The sequence below is a fragment of the Puma concolor genome, unplaced genomic scaffold (genome assembly GCF_028749965.1).
Source record: "Puma concolor isolate L17-30 unplaced genomic scaffold, mPumCon1.1.hap2 unalloc_scaffold_57, whole genome shotgun sequence".
NCBI classification, from domain to species: domain Eukaryota; kingdom Metazoa; phylum Chordata; class Mammalia; order Carnivora; family Felidae; genus Puma; species Puma concolor.
Genome location: NW_028240266.1, coordinates 141,055 through 163,499, shown reverse-complemented (window position 1 = coordinate 163,499; position 22,445 = coordinate 141,055). Strand labels below are relative to the sequence as shown.

Here is a 22,445-nt window from a genome sequence, read left to right as displayed (position 1 = left end):
TCAGGGGGCCTGAGTGCTCATGGACATGGTTAGGTCTCTCTGCCAGGGGGTCAAGGGCACAGGCTCCCTTGTCTCCTTCCCTCCACACTGGGACCCAGAGGACAGCGGGCCAGGAAGAACCCCAAACCTTGACAGTTGCTCATCAAGGCATCAGAAAGACCTATGTTCAGATCCTGGCTCAGCCCCCTGCCACCTGTTGACCTTGGCCGGCTACTTGAATTCTCCAAGCCCCGTTTCCTTAATTGGCAAGTAGTCCTAGTACGCTCTGGTATACTGGAAAGCCATCAGGTCTGGCTATCAGAGAGGCCCGAGTGGGGCCAGTGGCATGCTGTGCATCCTTGGGTAAGTTACTTGACTGCTCTGACCTTCATTTTCCTTATGAGGTTTTTACAAGGATTAAGTGAAATCACATGTTTGAAAGTACCTGGCACAACGCACGGTGGGTGGCGCCACCAGATGGAATTCATCCCCTTGTCTCCTGCCCTCCCCCCACTTCACGGTATAACTGCCCTTGGTGCCTGCACGATATAGCTCTGATCACCCTAATCACCCTAGCTGCAGTGTAGCTGTGGCAGTTATATGCTGGTCTCTCAGGTGGTGGGTTCCAGGCAGGACACTGTGATAGCGCCTAGTATACATATGGTGCTCAAGCAGTGCTCTTATTTTTGTACCTTTGGGAGGTAGGGTTGCATATGACTTAAGAGCATCGACTCTGCAGCCTGAGTTCAAAAGCCGGCTCTGCCCCTTACTGGATGGGCACTCTTAGGCCAGTCACTTAACTTCTGTGTGCTTCAACTTGCGCATTTGTAAAATGAGCAGGATGTTAGCACCATCCTCATAGAGTTGGGGGAGGGGGTGTTAAATAAAGTAATAATTATAAAGGGCACATACTACATGCTGCAAGCGTGTTTTGTTAAATCAAATTTACGGACGGGCACCTGGGTGGCTCAGTCGGTTGAGTGTTGGACTTCAGCTCAGGTCACGATCTCACGGATCCTGACTTCGAGCCCAGCGCTGGGCTCTGTGCTGACGGCTCGGAGCCCGGAGCCTGCTTCGGATTCTGTGTCTTTCCCTCTGCCCCTCCCTTGCTCACGCTCTGACTCTCTCTCTTTCAAAAACAAGTCAACATGAACACAATTTTTAAAAAATAAAATAAATCAATCAAATTTATTGACCACCTTCCTTGCCCAGAGATGCTCACCATCCATCTGCTGGCCCCAGTTCAGGCCTTTGGCTGGGCTCTGTCCTATTAGTTCAGGGAAGTCCTTTCTGACCCTGTGTCTATTTTCTTATGGGAGAGGGGAGGGAGCCGAGCTCCCAGAGAGGTGGGGGGAAGGCCTTGGCTTGGCCTCCGGGTCCTCGCCTCCCACCCATCAGCACTGGTCAGGATCCAGGGCTTGCTGCTCCTTTCCTGGGCTGGCTTTCTCCGGGGTGGGGGCTGGGCCGGGCTGGGTGGGCTGCCCCTCACTCTCAGGAAGAGATCCGACAGGCAGGGAATGCATTTGTAACCGCCCAGTGGTCCGCACAAAGGTGGCTACAGGAGGAGCTTCCTCTCCAGGAGGAAGGGAGAAGGTCAGCGGCCCACATCCGGCCCTGCCTGTTCCTCCCAGATGCTATGGAAAGATGTCCTAGTCACTTCGTCATTGCTGGGCGGGGTCTTTCCTTCACGCTGGGGCTGGTCCCTTGGAGGACTCTGGCCTGCAGGGCTGGGCACACACTCAGAGGCACAAAATCTCTCCTCCTTGCACTCCCTGGCCCCCCATACACACAGTCCAGAGCCTGCGGGACGAAGCAACCAGTTTCTGGAGAATGATCCATGTGCACTCGAGAAGAATGTGTATTCTGCTGCTTTAGGATGAAAAGTTCTGAATATATCTGTTAAGTCCATTCAGTCCAGTGTGTCATTCAAAGCCATTGGTTCCTTGTTGATTTTCTGCTGATGTGATACGTCCATTGTTGTGAGTGGGGTGTTGAAGTCTCTTACTATTATGGTATTATTATCAATGAATTTATGTTTGTGATTGATTTACATATTTGGGTGGAAACATTGGTGACACAAATATTTACAACTGTTAGATCTTCTTGGTGGACAGACTCCTTAATTACGATATAATGACCTTCTTCATCTCTTGTTATGGTGTTTATTTTAAAATCTAGTTTGTCTGATATAAGTATGTCTACTCCAACTTTCTTTTGATGACCATTAGCATGATAGATGGTTCTCCATTCCCTTACTTTCAATCTGTCAGTGTGTTTAGGTCTAAAATGAGTCTCTTGTAAACAGCATATAGAAGGATCTTTTTTCTTATCCATTCTGATACCCTATGTCTTTTGATTGGAGTGTTTAGTCCACTGATATTTAGAGTGAGTACTGAAAGATATGAATTTAGAGCCATCGTGTTGCCTGTAGAGTTGGTGTTTCTGGTGATAATCTCTGGTCCTTTCCATTCTTTGTTGCTTTTGGTCTTTTTTTGTTTTATCTTTTCTCCAAAGAGCCCCTGTAAAATTTTTTGCAGGGCTGGTTTAGTGGTCACAAACTCCTTTAGTTATGTTTGTCTGGGAAACCCTTTCTCTCTCCTTCTATTTTGAATGACAGCCTTGCTGGATAAATAATTCTTTGCTGCGTATTTTTCCTATTCAGCATGTTGAATATATCCTGCCACTCCTTTCTTGCCTGCCAATTTTCTGTGGATAGGTCTGCTGTGAATCTGATCTGTCTTCCCTTATAGATCTACGACTTTTTTCCCCCTTGCTGCTTTCACAATTCTTTCCTTGTCTGTGTATTTTGTGAATTTTACTATGACATGCTTTGTTGATGGTCCGTTTGTGTTGAATCTAATGGGAGTTTTCTGTGCTTCTTGGATCTTGATGTCTGTGTCCTTCCCCAGATTAGGAAAGTTTTCTGCTATAATTTGCTCACATGAACCTTCTGCCCCTTTCCCCTCTTTTCATCTTCTGGGACTCCTATGATTCAGATGTTATTCCTTTTTAATAAGTCACTGAGTTCTCTAAGTCTTGTATCATGCTCTTTTGCCTATATTTCTCTCTTTTTTTTCTGCTTCATTATTCGCCATAATTTTGTCTTCTATATCGCTATTTGCTCCTCCGCTTCATCCATTTTTGCCGCTGTGGCATCCATTTGAGATTGCATCTCAGTTATAGCATTTTTAATTATGTCCTGACTAGATTTTACTTCTTTTATCTCTGCAGGAAGGGATTCTCTACTTTTTCAACACCAGCTAGCGTTTTTATTATCATGGTTCTAAATTCTACATCAGACATCTGGCTTATATCTGTGTTGATTAAGCCCTTGGCCGTCATTTCTTCTTGTTCTTTCTTTTGGGGTGAATTCCTTCGCTTTGTCATTTTAGAGGAAGAAAAATTAATTAAATAAAAAATAAAAATTAAAAAATTGAAGACAAAATATCAAATGAAAGAAGCTAGATCCTATATGTGTTTTGGTCTGCTTCTTAAAAGAAGCTTGATAGAATAGAGGCAAGAAAGGGGAAGAAAAGGGGGAAAGAAAGAAGGTAAGAAAATATATATAATAGAATAAAATTAAAGAAAAGGTTAATTAATAAAATTAATTAAAAGGTTAATTAATAAAAAAAGGTAAGAAAATTTATATAATAGAATAAAATTAAAGAAAATGAAATGGAAGAAAGTATTTTTAAAAATAAAGAATAAGGTCTAAAAAATAAAAATAAAATTTTCTCTTTCTGTATCCAAGAAAGAGGAAAAACAGAAAACAATTTAAGCAAAAACAGAAGGAAAGGAAATGAAGAAATAAATGAACCATCAGGTGGAATGAAACCTGAATGAAGTTATATCCAGTTTCCCCTAGAACTGGAACTATGAAGTCTTCTTTAGTCCGTACACTAAACAGGTGGAGTGACTTGTGCTGGTCTTCGAGGAGATGTGCCTGGAAGCGCAGTTGGGTGGGGCTTGGTGTAACAGTCTGTTCTCCACTAGGTGGCGCTGCTTAGCTTGCTGGGGTGGATCAGTGTGGTGAGCATGTGCGTGCAAGGGAGAGGTGGCTTCGCCCAGCTCCCTAGTCTCTGGCATTGGAACTTTGTGCTTTCACTGACACAATCAAGCACCCCTCCTTTGTCTCAGGCCTTCCTCGACTCCCTGTCCCTACCCGGTCTGTGTCCAAGATGTCCACCTACCAGGTGGCACCTCCCTCTAGAGTTGATCTCAGATGGGGCTGTGTTTCAAAACCCCAGACACTTGAGAGACCCCTGAGGCTGGGACCGGTGCCAACTCTGGGGGAGAGTCTTGCTGAGCAATGGCCAGGTGCTGACTTGCCTCAGAAGACATCTGTGCGATCGTGCAGTGGCAGAGGGTCAGGGATTGTGGCAAACCACAACACACAGCCGGTTCCAGGTTTCATTGCACTCTGACGTCCGATACCAGCAAATGTGGCTGCTCTCTGGGGTCTGCGGGGACTTTTGCCCATGGGGAGGCCATATGGCCTCTACCAAATGCACCCCAAGGAGGAGAACTGCTTCTCCCTATTGGCACAAGGACCCGTCAAACCCCACTACCTGCCCCTGGGGATTTGCCCTACTTCCTCACCAGAGCACCACCAGGCACTGACCTCCAGAACTTCAGGCTCTGTGCTCCACTGTTTATAGAATCCTGGTGGTACTGACACCCTCTCCTTTCTTCCCATCAATAGATTTTGGGGGGCAGATTTCTTGTTCAGTCCCCTGAGAGTGTTTTCACTCTTTCTCTTTCTCTCCAGCTACTTTCAGGGAAGTGTTGTTCTTTCATGATTGTGATGGACCGCGCTCTCTTCCTCTCTCTTTTCCCTGTCCTCTCTCAGCAAAAACAGCTCCCTACCCTCCGTGGCTTTTCTCTCCCCCGGTCCACCTCTCCACACTGTGTACCTGCTGAGTTCTGTGGCTCAAGTTACGCAGATTGTTGTGTTGATCCTCAGCTCAGTTTCCTAGGTGCTTGACATGGTTTGGTCCTGATCTAGCTGCGCTTCAGGGATGAGGCAAGCTCAGGGTCCCCATGCTGCTCCACCGTCTTAACTCCCACCAAAACAAATCACTGACACAGACAACACCAGAGATGAATCTAAAACACGTATGCTGAGTAAAAGGAGCTGTGGCAGAACATATGTTTCAAGGATGGCTGAGACATAGATTTCCCGCCCCACACGATCTTATTACAGTGTGACTGATACATCTCCCACCAAAAGCTTAGACTGAATCTGGGCAGGGTCTGTGATTGCTTCAGTAACAGCATTTGGTGGAAGGGAGGCTCTGTGACCTCTGTGACTTCACTCGGCTACCGATTTAGAGAAGAACTGTTTTAAGTTGCCTGCAATAGACTTTTCCCCATAGGACCCATGTGAAGGTGAGACACAGACAGACACTGAGATGGCGGCCATGTAGTGCAGGGATACTCTGGACACATTAACAAAGGAAAAAAAACAACAACATTACAGATAGCCACACCTATACTAAGTACCCTTTTTGTAAATACTGATGTCACGCATTAGCAAATGTGGCCAAGGAGCTCAATTGTAATTTGAGCAATACCTATCAATTCTCCCTTACTCTGTAGGGATAAAAAGGTAAGGTTGAGTGAAAAAGTCGAGTTATCTTGAAATCTTTCTCTAGTGTGCATGTGAAACCAGCGACAGACAGGATGCGTTCTTTCTTTGGACCTGAGTTTTTTTCCCCAAGCTTTTCAGAATGCCTTCTTGATGTCAAACAAGCATTTTGAATGATTGTTTTAAATAGGCTTACAAAAGTAGTTTTTCTGGAGTGTTCAGTGGCATCCAAAATGCTCACCATTAACTGGCAGATTTTGCATTATGTCTTTAAGCTCCTTTTCAGTGAGGTCCATGCCCATAGCTCCCAAAACTTCACCCACTTTACTGGAATCAATCTTCCCTCCTTATGGAAAAAGAAGTATACAGGTAACAGTTAATGTCCCTAAAATGTGGGATAAACCCTCACCTCGAGAGGATGATGGTTATCATGTTCCTCCAAAAAACCAAAGCCTGATGAGATCTTTACAGGAGGACAGAGTCAATAATAAGAGTTCGAGTTTGAGTTTATTGTTTTAATTTTAATCTTAATATAAGCACGCCCAGTATAAAAACTGAAAGGTGACAGAATGACTTCTCAGAGAATTCTAGTAGGGTGATAACAATTCCAGCTTTTCTAACCACTATTGTCTCATTTTCATTGTGTTCGTTTTTACAATTAACGTCTAGTTACGTTAAGGCATGCTGTTTTTCCATTACCATTTAAAAATTTTTTTAATTTAAGTAAAAAGTAAATCAGTATCAGTGAAAATATTAATAGTAGTACCAATAGTGTGTGGATTTGGCAGAAATCATGAAGGTGGTATTCGGAACCTTGCTTAGACATGACCTTTTTCCTGGCCTGCTCCCTGTCTACCTATTCAGTCCCGTGTTCTTTCAGTTTCTTGGAGACTTTCTAGCACTCTCTTGCTCTCTTGGTCTAAATGTCAGATTAGTAGTCCTTTGTTGCTGAATAAACTAACTGAAGAGGTGCTAATTTTCCCTTTACTTTTGCTATGTAGCCTGGGCTCTGATAATTTCTACTTCTGTCAAAGTTTGAAAAATCCCAAGAAAGCATAGGAATTCTTTCCAAGTTACAACATAAAAGATGATCTCCTAAAGAACACGATCATCTACAAAAGAAACAAAAGTATATAATAATGTGTTAAGTGGCAGAGTTGACAATTTAATCACAAGGAATTAGTCTAAATGCCAAACGTGATGATCTCAGACTGATTTGTGTTTTGTTAAGTTTCTCCCTTACCTTTAAGAAACTTTATACCATCCAGCAACCTTCTTCGATAGACCTTTCCATCTGTAAGGAAAAGGACTATTCAGATCACAGAAGAGCCATGTGGAACTTCATTACTGTCTAGTAAGAAATCAGCAATTTCAGTAAGACATCTTTTGTGAACTGCCTTAGAAATTTTCTGATTTAGTGGCAAATAATGAAATTATAAGGGATGGGGATACTGACATTCTGCCATTCTGAAAAATATCTTTTATTTTTCTTTTGTGATATTTTCATTTTCCCCTATTAGATCACTCCTTTCTCTTTTTCTCATTTATTCTGGATTAAATTTTACATCTCTTGATAGACTCAAAAGTTATAAGTAATATAACTGAATCCTGATGATAGGAGTCATGATGATACAATGGTTACTTCTCAAACCAAAGATAAATTTGGCACAGAGAAAATTTTAACATATAATAGTCATTTAAAATTATGTAACATGAATCATAAACTTATTTCTGACAAGCAATAAGATAGAGACAATTTTACAAGTTTTCACAAGTTAACAATACACTTCCCTGTATGACTACATTTTTATTTAAATACTCGCTATCAACTGGCAGATTTTTCACCAGTTGTGAGAGTTCTTTATCTGTGAGTTCTATTCCCATGTTTCCTAGAACTGTTTCCATGTCATTGACATCAATTTCCTCTCCTTTAAAAGGACAGAAATGGTAACATGTGAGATTTTAAAGAACCATCTAGTTATTCTAAATAATAATGAAATCTCTTATTGCTGTTTAATTATTAGCACCAACTACTCAATCTGTAATAAAGTCAAATGAGTCCCGTTTGACTGTAGTTATGGTAAAATATTAAAGTGTTTATTTCCATAACTTTAGTAATAATAGAGACAAAATAACAGAGTGCAGAGTAATGCATTTCATAATATTCTGTTGTGGGAGATTACTAGTAGGTAATAAAACTTTAGTCTCTTTTTATTGCACTAATATGTGTTTAGTAAAAATCTGGAAAAAATGACATTACAGGGCCTAACAAAATATGGCACTATGTTTTGTTGTTAAAGCATTGACAAACCGGAGAAAGACAAATACTTTCTGATTTCAGTCATATGTGGAATTTAAGAAACAAAACAGATGAACATAGGGGAAGGGGAAAAAAAAGGGAGAGGGAGGCAAACTCTTAACTATAGAGAACAAACTGAGGGTTGATGGAGAACAAACTGAGGTGGGCAAGGGATGGGCTAAATGAGTGATGGGTATTAAGGGGGGCACTTGTTATGATGAGCACTGGGTGTTACATAAGTGATGAATCACTAAATTCTACTCCTGAAACCAATATTACACTATATGATAACTAACTAGAATTTAAAGAAAAACTTAAAAAAAAAAGAAAACCCTGAAAAACCAAAGTCCAGGAAATCAGTTTATTAAAAATTATGCCTAATTTATTTACTATTATTTTTAATGCCTCTTTATTTTGAGAGAGAGTAAGCAGGGGAGGGGCAGAGAGAAAGGGACAGAGAGAATCCCAAGCAGGCTCTGTGCAGAGCCAGGTGCGGGGCTTGATCTCACGAACCGTGAGATCATGACCTGAACCAAAATCAAGAGTCAGACATTAACTGACCGAGCTACCCAGGTGCCCCAAAATATCATAATTTAAAAGGAATATAAAGTAACAGGGAAGAATATAAAATATGTGTAAAGAATCAGAATCATATGTATTTGGTAACTTTTTCCTCACCTGCAACAGCTTCTACTTTCCTCGTCAGTTTTTGCAGATCAACTTTCTTAGAGCCTGTACGACAAAGTTTAATCAGAGAAGAACAATAACATGGACTCAGAAAAAAGATACACAGGACAGGAGGTTTTTTTTTTTTAAATCTAAGATTTATGGTTCCAGAAGATGACCAAGGAAAATAATTCATTAGCAATGAGGACCAAGATTTAATAATAAATAATGAAAAAAAATCTTAAATGGTTTTATTAAATAATAAAGATGAAAACTGTCAAAGTTTATTTCACCTAATATTTAAGAAAATTCAGGTTATAACTATTCCATGATTCTTAGAAGAAACAATGAATTCAATGCCGACTGTTACAAGTGTGTTGGGATGTGATTTTTTTCTGAGCAAATTAGGTTATTGTACTCCACAGCTTTTGAACTTTGAAATGAGACATATAAAAATAACCTTTACCAAAAGATTGACTTTGTTCCAAGAGGTCCTTTAAAATCTTTTGAAATTGAAAACACTGTATGTTGAATGTCCTATCATATTATTCATGTACATATTATTCATGTACAATTTTTTTTCTTCAATTATTAAATGTTCTAACTCTGCCAGGTCCACATTCGTTAGTGGCTTTGTGTGATTTGAGTAATCCTTCAATCTTACTTTCCTCACTTTTTAAAATTATGTATCTCTCAGTATTCGTTAGGATTGTTATCTTGTGTTAGCACATGTTGATGCAATGGGCAGGTAGAGACCAGTGTTAAGCAGTGAGGGATATTTGATAGGAACTAGTTACTTAAATGGTCAATTTAGTGATCCGCTGAACCTAATTGGTAGATAAAAACATAGCCCAAATCCTGTCATTTTACCACACCATTTGTATACATCTTTTTAAAAAATTTTTTAATGTTTATTTATTTATTTATTTGTTTTTTTAATTTTTTTTTTCAACGTTTATTTATTTTTGGGACAGAGAGAGACAGAGCATGAACGGGGGAGGGGCAGAGAGAGAGGGAGACACAGAATCGGAAACAGGCTCCAGGCTCTGAGCCATCAGCCCAGAGCCCCACGCGGGGCTCGAACTCACGGACCGCCAGATCGTGACCTGGCTGAAGTCGGACGCTTAACCGACTGCGCCACCCAGGCGCCCCTAATGTTTATTTATTTTTGACACACACACACACACACACACACACACGCACACACACACACACAGAATGTGAGCAGGGGAGGGGCAGAAAGAGAGACAGACACAGCATCCGGAGCAGGCTTCAGGCTCTGAGCTGTCAGCACAGAGCCTGATGCAGGGCTCAAACTCACAAACCGTGAGATCATGACCTGAGCCGAAGTTGGACGCTTAACCACCTGAGCCACCCAGGCACCCCATGTATTCATCTTAAATTAAACACAAAATAAATTAAGCTTAAAAAAGTAGAATTTAAAACATACTTTGTGTAACAGACTAAAAAAAAAAAAGAGCGTTTAAGAAAAGGTAAACGTCCCTTCTTTTACCTCTCCTCAGCTTCAGTACCTCTCCTATTACTAACAGTTTTGTGTATAGCCTTCCAGAACTTTCTTATGTTTATAAAGTGTATTACATATATTTTTTAAAAATTGTAATACTATACATATTTTTCTGTTAACTTTCTTTGTTATAGTGACCAGAAAAGAAAGCATCTCAATATCTATGAATAGAGAAATGAGGAATGGCTGAATAATTACATTTCATTTACATTTGTAAATAAAAAAGGCAGATGTTACCACTTTACACTGACAGATTCCTCAGAATGTGCCAATCTACACAGGCTCCTCTTTACACGGGACATACTGCATTATCAAGATTTGACACATGGAGCTTTCTCCTGAAGGCACAGACAGGTGTGTGGCATTTCTAGGTTTTAGTTTTGAGAACCCTGTGTCAATGACAGGTGCACTTAGTGGCTGTCAAATCTTCATATTCTTTTATAAGCGAATAAGCCATCCGGCTCAATGGTCAGAACACAGAGAGGACTGTATTTGGCAGGTACACACAATGGCCTTGGCACTGAGGAGTGGAGCCTCTCATGGATGATGTTCTGCACCATGGTGTGAATGGCAGTGATATATGGATCAGCGAGAAAAAATAAAAAAACCACATTGCAGATCCTATTTTTGTAAAACCAGACAACAAAAATCCCTCCCCTTCTCACTAGCATCCACCCATAGTCCAAGATGTATAAAGAAATAGATGAGAGGTTTTATTTTTTTTTTTTAATTTTTTTTTTCAACATTTATTTATTTTTGGGACAGAGAGAGACAGAGCATGAATGGGGGAGGGGCAGAGAGAGAGGGAGACACAGAATCAGAAACAGGCTCCAGGCTCTGAGCCATCAGCCCAGAGCCCGACGCGGGGCTCGAACTCACGGACCGCGAGATCGTGACCTGGCTGAAGTCGGACGCTTAACCGACTGCGCCACCCAGGCGCCCCGATGAGAGGTTTTAAAGCAACAAAAATGAACAGCCTTTGGGGCACCTGGGTGGCTCAGTCGGTTGAGCATCAACTTCAGCTCAGGTCATGATCTCACGGTTCCTGGGCATTGGGCTCTGTGCTGACAGCTTGGAGCCTGGAACCTGCTTCGGGTTATGTGTCTCCCTCTCTGCCCCTCCCCTACTCACATTCTGTCTGGCTCTCTCTCAAAAATAAATAAACGTTAAAAAAAAAAAAAAACACACAGCCTTTTTCCTCCCTGAGTTCTTCTGCAAGCTATTCAAATGCCTTCAGGCAACAAATAATTTAAACCTTCGAAACAGTCAAAATTAATTCTGCAAGCACAACATCTGTTTAAAATCACAGTGTTTTCTATAATGCTCACCACGCAGAAGATCCTTTAACAGATTCAGTTCCTTTTCTGTCAGCTTGACCTCCATGGCTTCTAAAACAGGATCCAGGTTATTTACATCAATCTTCCCTCCTTGAAAACATGAAAAGGAAAGAAAAAATGGAATGAATACAAAATATTTAGAAAAATTCATGAACGTATATTATTATCTTCAACTAACAGACATGAATGTTTTCCCCCTTTCCCCCAGTTTTATCTTATTTAAAAAAATTTTTTAATGTTTATTCATTTTTGAGAGACAGAGAGAGACAGAGCATGAGCAGGGAAGGGGCAGAGAGAGGGAGACACAGAATCCGAAGCAGGCTCCAGGCTCTGAGCTGTCAGCACAGAGCCCGACGCGGGGCTCAAACTCACGAACTGCAAGATCATGACCTGAGCCGAAGTCCATCGCTCAACCCCCGAGCCACCCAGGCGCCCCTCCCCCAGTTTTATTGAATAATTGACATATGACAGTGTATAAGTTTAAGGTGTACAATATATGCATATATATCCACTGCAAAATGATTACCACAATAAGGTTAGTTAACACATCTGTCATCTCACATAGTTACATTTTTGGTTGTGTGTATGGTGAGAACTTTTAAATTTACTCTTTCAGCAATTTCCAAAAATATGATAGTGTTGTTAATTATAGTCAACGTGCCTTACATTATATCTCCAGAACTTACTCCTCTTATAGCTGGAAGTTTGCATCCTTTTGACTACCTTCACCTATTCCTCTCCCCAACCCCCTGCCTCTGGCAGCTACCAATCAGGTCTCTGTTTCTATGAGTTTGGTTTTTTAGATTCCACCCATAGGAGGTTTCACATAGTATTTGTTTTCTTCTGTCTGACTTATTTCACTTAGCATAATGCCCTCAAGTTTCATCCTTGTAAATGGCAGGCTTTCCTTCTTTTCTGCGGTCAAATAATATTCTATTATGTATTATGTATGTACATATATATATATATATATTCTATTTTCTTCATTCATCTGTCAAGAGACATGTTGTGTCTTTGTCTTGGGTATTGCAGATAATGCTGCAATGAACATGGGGGTGCAAATATCTCTTTAAGATAGTAATAGTTGGTGCTGTTACATGAATATACTGCTAAAAGAGAATGACTTCACAATCTAGCATAACTGCTAAAATTTTCGAGCAAAGAACAAAACGACAATATATATGTACAGCTCTTTACAAGCTGAGTTACAATTTAAAGAGTTAAAAGCAGGGGCACCTGGGTGGCTCAGTTGGTTGAGCGTCCAACTTCAGCTCAGGTCATGATCTCATGGTTTGTGAGTTCGAGCCCCACATTGGGCTCTGTGCTGACAGCTCAGAGCCTGGAGCCTGCTTTTGGGTTCTGTGTCTCCCTCTCTCTCTGCTCCCTCCCGCCCCCACTCGCACTCTATCTCTCTTGGTCTCTCTCTTAAAAATAAAAAAGCATTAAAAAAATAAAAAAAATAAAGAGTTAAAAGCAGAGTTAGAATTAGAATTTGTTTCCTCAAACGTTAAACATACAGGCCCAGGAAAAAGTTAGGTGGGGCAGGGCTGAGCAAGTGTAACTAAAGAGCAATAACCAGTAATCTCCACCAAGAAGTAGAAATTATAGTCCTTTCCTAAACTCTTACTCTGAGATTGTTTTGTTTGCTTCTGCTCACATTTTGGAGTAAGTCCCAAACCTTCTTCCTTTCTCCTTGCCACCTTCCTCCCTTGCACACGCCTGCCTGCCTGCCTGCCTGCCTTCCTTCCTTCCTTCCTTCCTTCCTTCCTTCCTTCCTTCCTTCCCTCCTTACTTTCCTTCCATCTTTATTTCTGTTCATATAATTGTTTCTTCAGAGAAAGCTTCAAAAACACAATGCAGGGGCGCCTGGGTGGCTTGGTCGGTTATGCGTCCGACTTCAGCCCAGGTCATGATCTCATGGTCCGTGAGTTGGAGCCCGCGCGTCGGGGTCTGTGCTGACAGCTCAGAGCCTGGAGCCTGTTTCGGATTCTGTGTCTCCCTCTCTCTCTGCCCCTCCCCCGTTCATGCTCTGTCTCTCTCTGTCTCAACAAATAAATAAACGGGGGGCGCCTGGGTGGCGCAGTCGTTAAGCGTCCGACTTCAGCCAGGTCACGATCTCACGGTCCGTGAGTTCGAGCCCCGCGTCGGGCTCTGGGCTGATGGCTCGGAGCCTGGAGCCTGTTTCCGATTCTGTGTCTCCCTCTCTCTCTGCCCCTCCCCCGTTCATGCTCTGTCTCTCTCTGTCCCAAAAATAAATAAAAAACGTTGAAAAATAAATAAATAAACGTTAAAAAAAAAAAAAAAACCACAATGCAGTAGAGAACTTTTCATCTAAGATAAAGTAAGGATTACTACCAGCAAAAACATAGATGTGGTACAAGAAGCAAAATAAGGTGTTATATCCTAGTGATATAAATTTAATGCTTAAGGATATTTCATATGCCTCATCTTTGTGCTTCTTACTCACTTTTATTATACTTCACATCCTTCAGCAACCTGCTTTGAAACACCTTTCCGTGGGCTGTAAGAAAAAGTACAATTCAGATCTCCAGAAAACCAAAACATTACAAATTATATGATTGTAGAAAGATACATTTCAATGATTTGCTTTAAAAATGCATTTATTTTATAGTTATACGACGTGGACATTTAAAAATATAAATGTTTGTGGTGCCTGACTGGCTCAGTCGGTAAGGATCTGACTCTTGATTTGGGCTCAGGTCATGATCTCCGTCATGAGACTGAACCCCATGTCAGGCTCTGTGCTGAGTGTGGAGCCTGCTTGAGATTCTCTCTCTCTCTCTCTCTCTCTCTCTCTCTCTACCCCTGCCCTGCTCATGTGCTCTAGATAGATAGATAGATAGATAGATAGATAGATAGATAGATAGATAGATAGAGATAGATAGGTGTTTTCCACAGTGACAAACTTACCCATTCTTTGGAATTACAGACATTTATTAAACTCTCCCATGGTGCCATTCTAAAAAATACATTAAAATATTTCTTCCTTTTTATTCTACTGATGTCCTCTTTCTCCTTCATTATGTTTCCTTGCTCTTATTGCAAAACTAATACCAATCTGAGAGGATAGTATTAGTCACTCAGATTACTATATGGCAATGTAGTGATGAATTTCAGATTGTGTTCCACGAGGTAATGAAAGAATTTCTTTTCAAGTCAGAAGTGCCTTTCTCTATTAATTTATGGCATTTTAAGACAAAACTGTACTACTAAAAGATTAAGAATGGCTCGCACTGACCCATAAAGTCAGGTTCCCTGGAAGGCATGGTGGCATTTATGTGGCATTCACTTACCATCAAGGAGCAGTGTTTTCCTCAGTTGCTTGGCCTCCTTGTCTGTAAGCTCAATCCCCATGTCTTTTAGAGTATTTTGTAGGTCCCTGGAATCAACCTTTTCTCCTTTGAAAAGACAGAATAGTTACAGGTTAAACTATTAACGGACAATCTGATTATTTAACATGATCTAAACATTTACTTTTGCTGCTCTAGTCCTTACTCTGATACCAGAATGAAAAGGAAAGATGGAGTGAAAGATTTTCTAATAAAAAGAGTCAAATGCTAAATAAAAAATAGAATTTGTCCCTCGATATTAGCAAATGGGATGTATCCCTAACACTGGGAATGATATCACATAGTACAGAAGCAAATCTGGTCATATAATTATCCAGAAATAAGGTCAAGAGACGGTTAGTATGATACAAGACACAATTAACAAAGTGTGACATATTTTACTTTACTTTGTTAAAACTATGTAATTAGCTGTTGGTAATGGACTTTTATTTCTACAGCTCCACCCTGCTTTTGCTGTGATCATCTAGGTTTGGGTGTATAAATAAGAGCCAGGCACTTTTACTGAAAAAAAGCATCAAAGAATATATGACTTACAATGAAGAAATAGTCCTTTTGTTTTACTTATAAACCCAGATAATGTTAGATTAAGATGTTGATCAGTAGATGCACATATTTATCAAAATGAATACTGAAAGTATGTGAATCTGTAAAGCAGTAGTAGAATTTTGAGAAAATGCTATTAAAATTTTTAGTGTAAACCACAATTTGTTGCAAATCATTTATAACAAATTCTTGCCTGTAAAAGCTTTCACTTCATCCTTCAAAGTTTTCAGAGCAACTGTATTATCAACTGTAACAGAAAAAACACATAACTTGAAGCTCATAAAATGATATAAAATAGCATAAGAACGCTCTCCTCCCCTTCAGATTATAACAGCATTTTGTTACTGGGCATTTTGTTATGCACTTTAAATAGCCATTCAGCAATTCAAGCTGATTCAAAGAATATGCTTGAATATAGAACAGAAGAAAAGATTTAAAATATTAAAAATATACTTATTTAAAAAATGTAAATTTGACTTTCTATTTCATAAAATATCAACTCTTGAATTTGATAACAAAAAGATGAGATTCAAAAGCGGCCATTTTGGAAAGGCAAACTTTGTTGTCCTCAGAACTTCGCAGACTCTTCTAGTGGCCATGCCACCTGTGTCCAAATACTACATTCTCAACTTCTTTGTCAGTGTTCTTGTCCCATCTACAATCTGGACCTCTTCTGCGTAAAAAGTTCCCTCGTTCCATTCCTTTCATTGCTAACGGTACATAACACCTAAAGCTCAAAATCCAATGGTATCTCACGTGCTCACCACTGACTGGCAGGTTTTCTTTCAGATCTTCAAGTTCCTGGTCTGTGAGCTTGATTCCCATGTCACCTAGAACGGTTTCCAGGTTTTTGATGTCAACTTTCCCTTAATCAGAAAGAGAAAGGCTCGTGAGGGAAATTTAGTGACTCTAAAAAAGTTATTTTTAGATTATTTTTTTAAGAGAGTAAGGGTCTTCTTACCAAGACTTGAAGCTAAAATTTTATTACCAAAACACGAATACCACAAAGCCCAACTCTGGGCAAATATTTATAATACGGAGTACAGTAACAGAATCAACATGGCATTTAAGGTTAATGGTAAAATATAGTCAGTGTTCCAATGGGAATTTAGGTTTATAGTGACTTTGTGCTCACCTGTAATAGCTTTCATTCCTTCCATCACGTCATGCAGATCAACATTCCCGTTTGCTACAGAAGTCCAAAAGAGACATGTAATCAATGACATGAGCTCAGAAAAAGATACACTTTGTTTTTAGAGTATAATAAAGTCCAGCTAAATTTGTCTCACAACATAATTTTAATTGATACCCCTTTAAATCGAAGATCAAGATAAATAGATCCTGAATGCTACCTTTGGTACTCACCATCAACTTGTAGGTCTCCTGACAATCCAGCAAATTCCTCGTCTGTGAGCCCCATTCCCATATTTCCCAAACTAGTATGGAGGTAATTCTTTTTAATCTTCCCATCTTAGGAAAGAGACAGTAAAGCAACACTTGAAAAAAAAAAGTTGTATAATAGTAAAATTTAAAAATGTTTTTTAGGAAAACTATTATTAACTTCAATGACCACATATTATTAAAACAAAAGAAACAAAAGATAAAATATATTTCATGCCTCTGTTATTATTACACTTTGACAAGGCTGAAATCCCAAATAGGCTTTTCCACTTAAAGACTCAAATAGAAAGTCAATGGAGTCAGAACCGCATTTCCTTTAGTCTATTCTTGTGGACAAGCCTACAAAGTAAGACAAGGTTAAGGTGCTGGAACAAACAGAACTGCAGACCACTAACTTAATTACTCTGCATAAAAAGTAGGGTTCTTTTTTGTTTACTGGCTTGACTTATTAGTGATTATTGTAGCTGACCATTGCTTTTCAATAACAACCAGGGTTTTTTGTTTGTTTTTGCCAGGGTTGGTTTTTCTTCTTGAGAAAAAGTTGAAAAAAATCTAAGAAGACAGTGGACTTCCTGCCAAGAGAAAGTGTATATTAACAGCAGGTAAGATGTAGTTACGCTGGGAGAATTATAAATAAAAGCTTATATAGGGCCAAGATTCATGCTTGGATGGTGTACCTGGAGACCTAGATAACATGCCTTATAATTTCGTTTTTTACTTACTTTTGAGAGACTTCATAGCCTTCAGTAGTCTATTACGATATAACTTTCCATTGGCTGTAAGAAAAGTCATAATTCATGTAATGGTAGAATGAATACGAGTTTCACAAAAATAGCATGAACTGAATAATTTCAGAAGCAGAAAATGCAGTCTTGTATCAACATACAAAAATCAACTGTATTGCTATAGAGTTGCAACAAGCAAATGAAAAGAAAACTTAAGAAAGCAATTTCATTTACAAGAGCATGAAAAGCATAAAATGCCTAAGAATAATTTTAACAAAAGAAGTACAAAACTTATACTCTGGAGACTCTAAACCACTATAGAAAGAAATTAAAGAAGACCTAAATAAATGAAAAGACATCCTATGTTTATGGATTGGAAGACTTAATACTGTGAATGTAACAATATTCCCTAAACTGATCCACGGAGTCAATACATTCTTATAAAAAATTCCAGCTGGTTTGTTTGCAGAAACTGATGAGCTGGTCCTAATATTCATATGATAAAGCTCAGGCTCCAAAAAGCAAAAGTAATCTTAAAAAGGAAAAAGAAGTAGGGGACTCACACTTTTGAGTTTAAAAACTACAAAGTGACAGTAATCAAGACAGGGAGGTACTGGCATAAAACTAGATATATACATTAATGGAATAGAATTTACAATCCAGAAATAAACCTTCCAATGTTTGGTCAGCTGATTTTTGACAAAGGTACTTGCACATTCAATGAAGAAAGAACAGTCTTTTTAATAAATGGTGCTGGGACAACTGGACAGTCACATGCAAAGAGAATATTCTTTTGGATCCCTAGCTCACATTTTATACAAAAAGTAACTCAAAATGGATCAAAGACCTAATTGTAAGTGTTAAAACTATAAAAATGTTGAAAGAAAACATGACTGTAAATTTTCTTAACCTTAGATTAGACATTTTTGTAATATATGACACCCAAACACAAGCAACAAAAGAAAAAGTTATACCCTGGACATCATCAAAGTTAAAAATCTTTTGTGCATCAAGGAACACTGTCAAGAAAGTAAAAAGATAATTCACAGGACAGGAGAAAACTTTTGCAATCATGTATCTGATAAGGAACTTCTATCTAGAAAATATAAGGGACTTGTATCTAGAATGTATAAAGAACTTCTACGATTCAATAAGAAGAAGATAACCAAATTTAAAAACGGATGAGGGTTATGAGTGGATTTTTCTCCAAAGGAGGTATACGTTTAGCCAATATTCACATGAAAAGATGCTTAACATCATTAGCAATCAGGGTAATGCAAGTCGAAACCAGAATAAGATACCACCTCATACCCACTAGGATATTATCAAAGGACAGAAGTAACAAGTGTTGACCAGGATGCGGAGGAACTGGGACTCTGATACACCGCTGGTGGAAATGGAAAGTAATGCAGCCTCTTTGGAAAACAGCCTGCACTTCCTCAAAAGGTGAAACACAGAATTACCATATGACCCAACAATTTCTCTCTTAGGTATATACCCAAGACAAATGAAAATATATATCCATGTAAAAACTTGTACATGAACGTTCATAGGAGAATTATTCATAATAGCTAAAATGTGGAAACAATCCAAATGCGCATCAACCAACGAATGGATAAATAAAATGTGTTATATCCATAGAATAGCCTATTATTCAGCAGCGAAAAGAAACAAAGTACAGTTGACTTTAGAAAAACAGAGGTTTGAACTGTGCAGGTCCATTTATACGTGGGTTTTGTTTTTTTTTTTTATAGTATAGCACTGTAAATGTATTTTCTCTTCCTTATGATTTTCTTAAATTATTTTTTTAATGTTGATTTAGTTTTGAGAGAGAGCTGTCAGCACAGATCCTGATGCAGGGCTCGAACCCACAAACCGTGAGATCATGACCTGAGCTCAAGTCAGACGCTTAACTGACTGAGCCACCCAGGTGCCCCACCTTATGATTTTCTTATTAGCATCTTATTTTCTCTGGCTTACCTATTGTAAGAATAGGGTATATAATACATATAACAACAAAATGTACGTTAATTGACTTTACGTTACCAGTTAGGCTTCTGGTCATCAGTAAGCAATTAGTAGTTAAGTTTTTGGAGAGTCAAAAGTTATACACAGATTTTCGACTACACAGGGAGTCAGTGCTCTTAACCCGTGTTGTTCAAGCGTCAACTGTATTAATACATAACAGGACAGAGATAAACCTGGAAAACATTATGTTAAGTGAAACTAGTCACTACGGACCACGTATTATATGATTCTATTTATGTGGAATATCCAGAATAGGGAAACTGATGGAGACAGAAAATAGATTAGTGGTTGCCCAGGGCTGAGGGAGATGGAGAAATTGGGAGGTGACTGTTAATAGGTATGGAATATCTTTCTGGGATAATAAAAATGTTCTAAAATTGATTGTTGTGATGAATGTGGTGAATACATTAGAATTCACTTAATTGTATGCTATATTGGGTTACTTGTACAATATGTGGATGATAATTCGGTAGTACCATTATAAATATTTCACTTATGGGGTGCCTGGATGACTCAGGTGGCTAAGCGTCTGACTTCGGCTCAGGTGGTGATCTCGCAGTTTGTGAGTTTGAGCCTCGCGTCAGGCTCTGTGCTGACAACTCAGAGTCTGGAGCCTGCTTCGGATTCTGTGTCTCCCTCTCTCTCTCTGCCCCTCCCCTGCTCGTGCTCTATCACTCTCTGTCTCTCAAAAATAAATAAACATTAAAAAATTTTTAAAAAATGTTTCACCTAAAATTTTCATCTTTATATAACAGTGAAATTAAGGAAGAGAAGGCTTTTTCAATATGATAAGCTGGTCCCCTTGAGTGGGCCTACTGTACTGTACAAATATCTCTTTGCTTTCTTTTTAATTCTGACTTTTATTTTTAATTTCTTCCATTGCTCGCTTATCTCTCTCTTTTTCCTTCTTATGGTATAAGCCCTGAAGGGAGACAGTAGACATTTGTTGGCTCTGATGGCAACTTACATCTGAGGAGTTGCTTGGCTTCTAAAATAAACTCTAAACGACACTTACTGTTTTAAGATGTAGCTTACATTTTAGTTTTTTTAAAATGTTCCATCATGTTTGAGAAGAAGTGAAAATTTTCATGCAGATCTGCAAAAATCTAATTTCCTTGGAAGCTCCCACAGACACTTGTATGACTCACCATCAATTGGCAGTATTTTCAGCAGCTTCTCTAGTTCCTCATCTGTGAGCTCAATTCCGAGATTTCCCAGAACATTTTTTAGCTCACTAGATTCAGTCTTCTCACCTTTGAAAATAAGAAATTTGGTATACATCTTCATTTCAGATAGCAGTAATAATTTCTTTTTTTTTTTAAGTTTTTAAATGTTTTATCACTTATTTTTGAGAGAGAGAGCGAGTGGGCGAGGGGCAGAGAGAGGGAGACACAGAATCTGAAGCAGGCTCCAGGCCCTGAGCTGTCAGCACAGAGCCTGATGCAGGGCTTGAACTCACAAGCTGCGAGATCATGACCTGAGCCGAAGTCGGACGATTAACCGACTGAGCCACCCAGGCACCTCCAGATAATAGTAATTATTTCTAATGAAAAAAGTTATTTTAGGATAATTAATACCATCTCCTTGTTTTCAGACTGAAAACTACAGTAATAAAAACAAACAAACATTTTCAACTACAGAATCAATGTAGATGATAGGTCAAATTTATTTTCTTAATGTGAACAAGAGAGTCTTCTAAAATCAGGACAGACTACTTTCAGAATGAAATTTGATCTATTAGTTAGAAAAATAGATGCTTGGGGCGCCTGGGTGGCGCAGTCGGTTGAGCGTCCGACTTCAGCCAGGTCACGATCTCGCGGTCCGTGAGTTCGAGCCCCGCGTCAGGCTCTGGGCTGATGGCTCGGAGCCTGGAGCCTGTTTCCGATTCTGTGTCTCCCTCTCTCTCTGCCCCTCCCCCGTTCATGCTCTGTCTCTCTCTGTCCCAAAAATAAATAAAAACGTGGAAAAAAAAAAAATTTAAAAAAAGAAAAATAGATGCTTATATGAATTTTTCTTTGAAAAAGTATTTTAATTTAAAAAATAAGAATTATATGATAAATACAATAAATTCATTACTTCCATCAATTTTAGGCTTCACTCTCTAATTTGCTGTGCCATTCTATACTGTGGTTATTAAACACTGGTGAAGTGAATTACATTATTGGCATAAACAACAGAGATTGTAGAATTTGAAAGCAAGAAATAGTATGGTAATTTCATTGCAAAATCAGATAATTTTATATCAATACATGTAACACTAGAAGCAAATATTTCATTAATAAATATAGAGAAATGTCAGAATTTACAAGTCAGTGATGAAGTACCAGGAAATATTAGCAAAAACCAAAATTTAATGTAGATAATTGGAATCCTAATTTTATAGTAACTTTTCAGTCACCTGTAAAATCTGTGATGTTTTCCATCAGTGTTTCTAGAGGAATTTTCTCATCAACTATAAGAGAAGATAAAATCGCAGTATATTATAGATCCCATATATTATGGATCTCATATATCATATAGACTTCAAATATTACATTCTAGATATAATACAAAAGTTTGTGGGAAAACATGGGAAGAACTATAACAGTTGCACTTAACTATGTGTCAGGCCCCATCATAATTGCTAATATTTACTTAAACAAATATTTTTGAACACACTTTTTAGATTATTATTCTAGTCCACTTTTATTCTAAGACAAGCATGAATAACAAGAAAATTCTAAACATGAAAACCACGCAATCGCAATGGTGCAGTTTGGCCTATAATATCTCAAATTTATTTGTGTTAGTAAGGGGAGGTTACTTAGAAGTGAATGTGTCTAAAGAATCTGCATTCTTGTATTCAAAACTGGAAAGACTCAACTACTAAACATGATACTTACAGAGAACATAAAAGTCATACATATCACACATATAGAAAACTGGTTTAATTTTGACTTTGTTAACTGGATACTCATAAACTCAAATGACATTCTCTGTGTTTT

General features: G+C 38.9%; 1 protein-coding gene across 1 annotated transcript; it reads right to left on the bottom strand.

Moving 5' to 3' along the window:
* Positions 1 to 1,373: 1,373 nt before the first annotated feature.
* On the bottom strand, positions 1,374 to 20,697 carry LOC147571127 (uncharacterized). The gene is made up of 15 exons (XM_086696616.1): positions 20,610 to 20,697; positions 17,431 to 17,484; positions 16,673 to 16,777; positions 16,443 to 16,496; positions 16,072 to 16,173; positions 15,501 to 15,554; positions 14,708 to 14,812; positions 13,861 to 13,914; positions 11,385 to 11,483; positions 8,544 to 8,597; positions 7,390 to 7,494; positions 6,810 to 6,860; positions 5,808 to 5,912; positions 1,637 to 1,779; positions 1,374 to 1,550 (listed from the first exon to the last, which is right to left on the bottom strand). The coding sequence occupies exons 2-15, from the start codon at positions 17,444 to 17,446 to the stop codon at positions 1,374 to 1,376; spliced, it is 1,224 nt and encodes a 407-aa protein (XP_086552742.1). The 5' UTR covers positions 17,447 to 17,484; positions 20,610 to 20,697.
* Between the last annotated feature and the right edge of the window lie 1,748 nt (positions 20,698 to 22,445).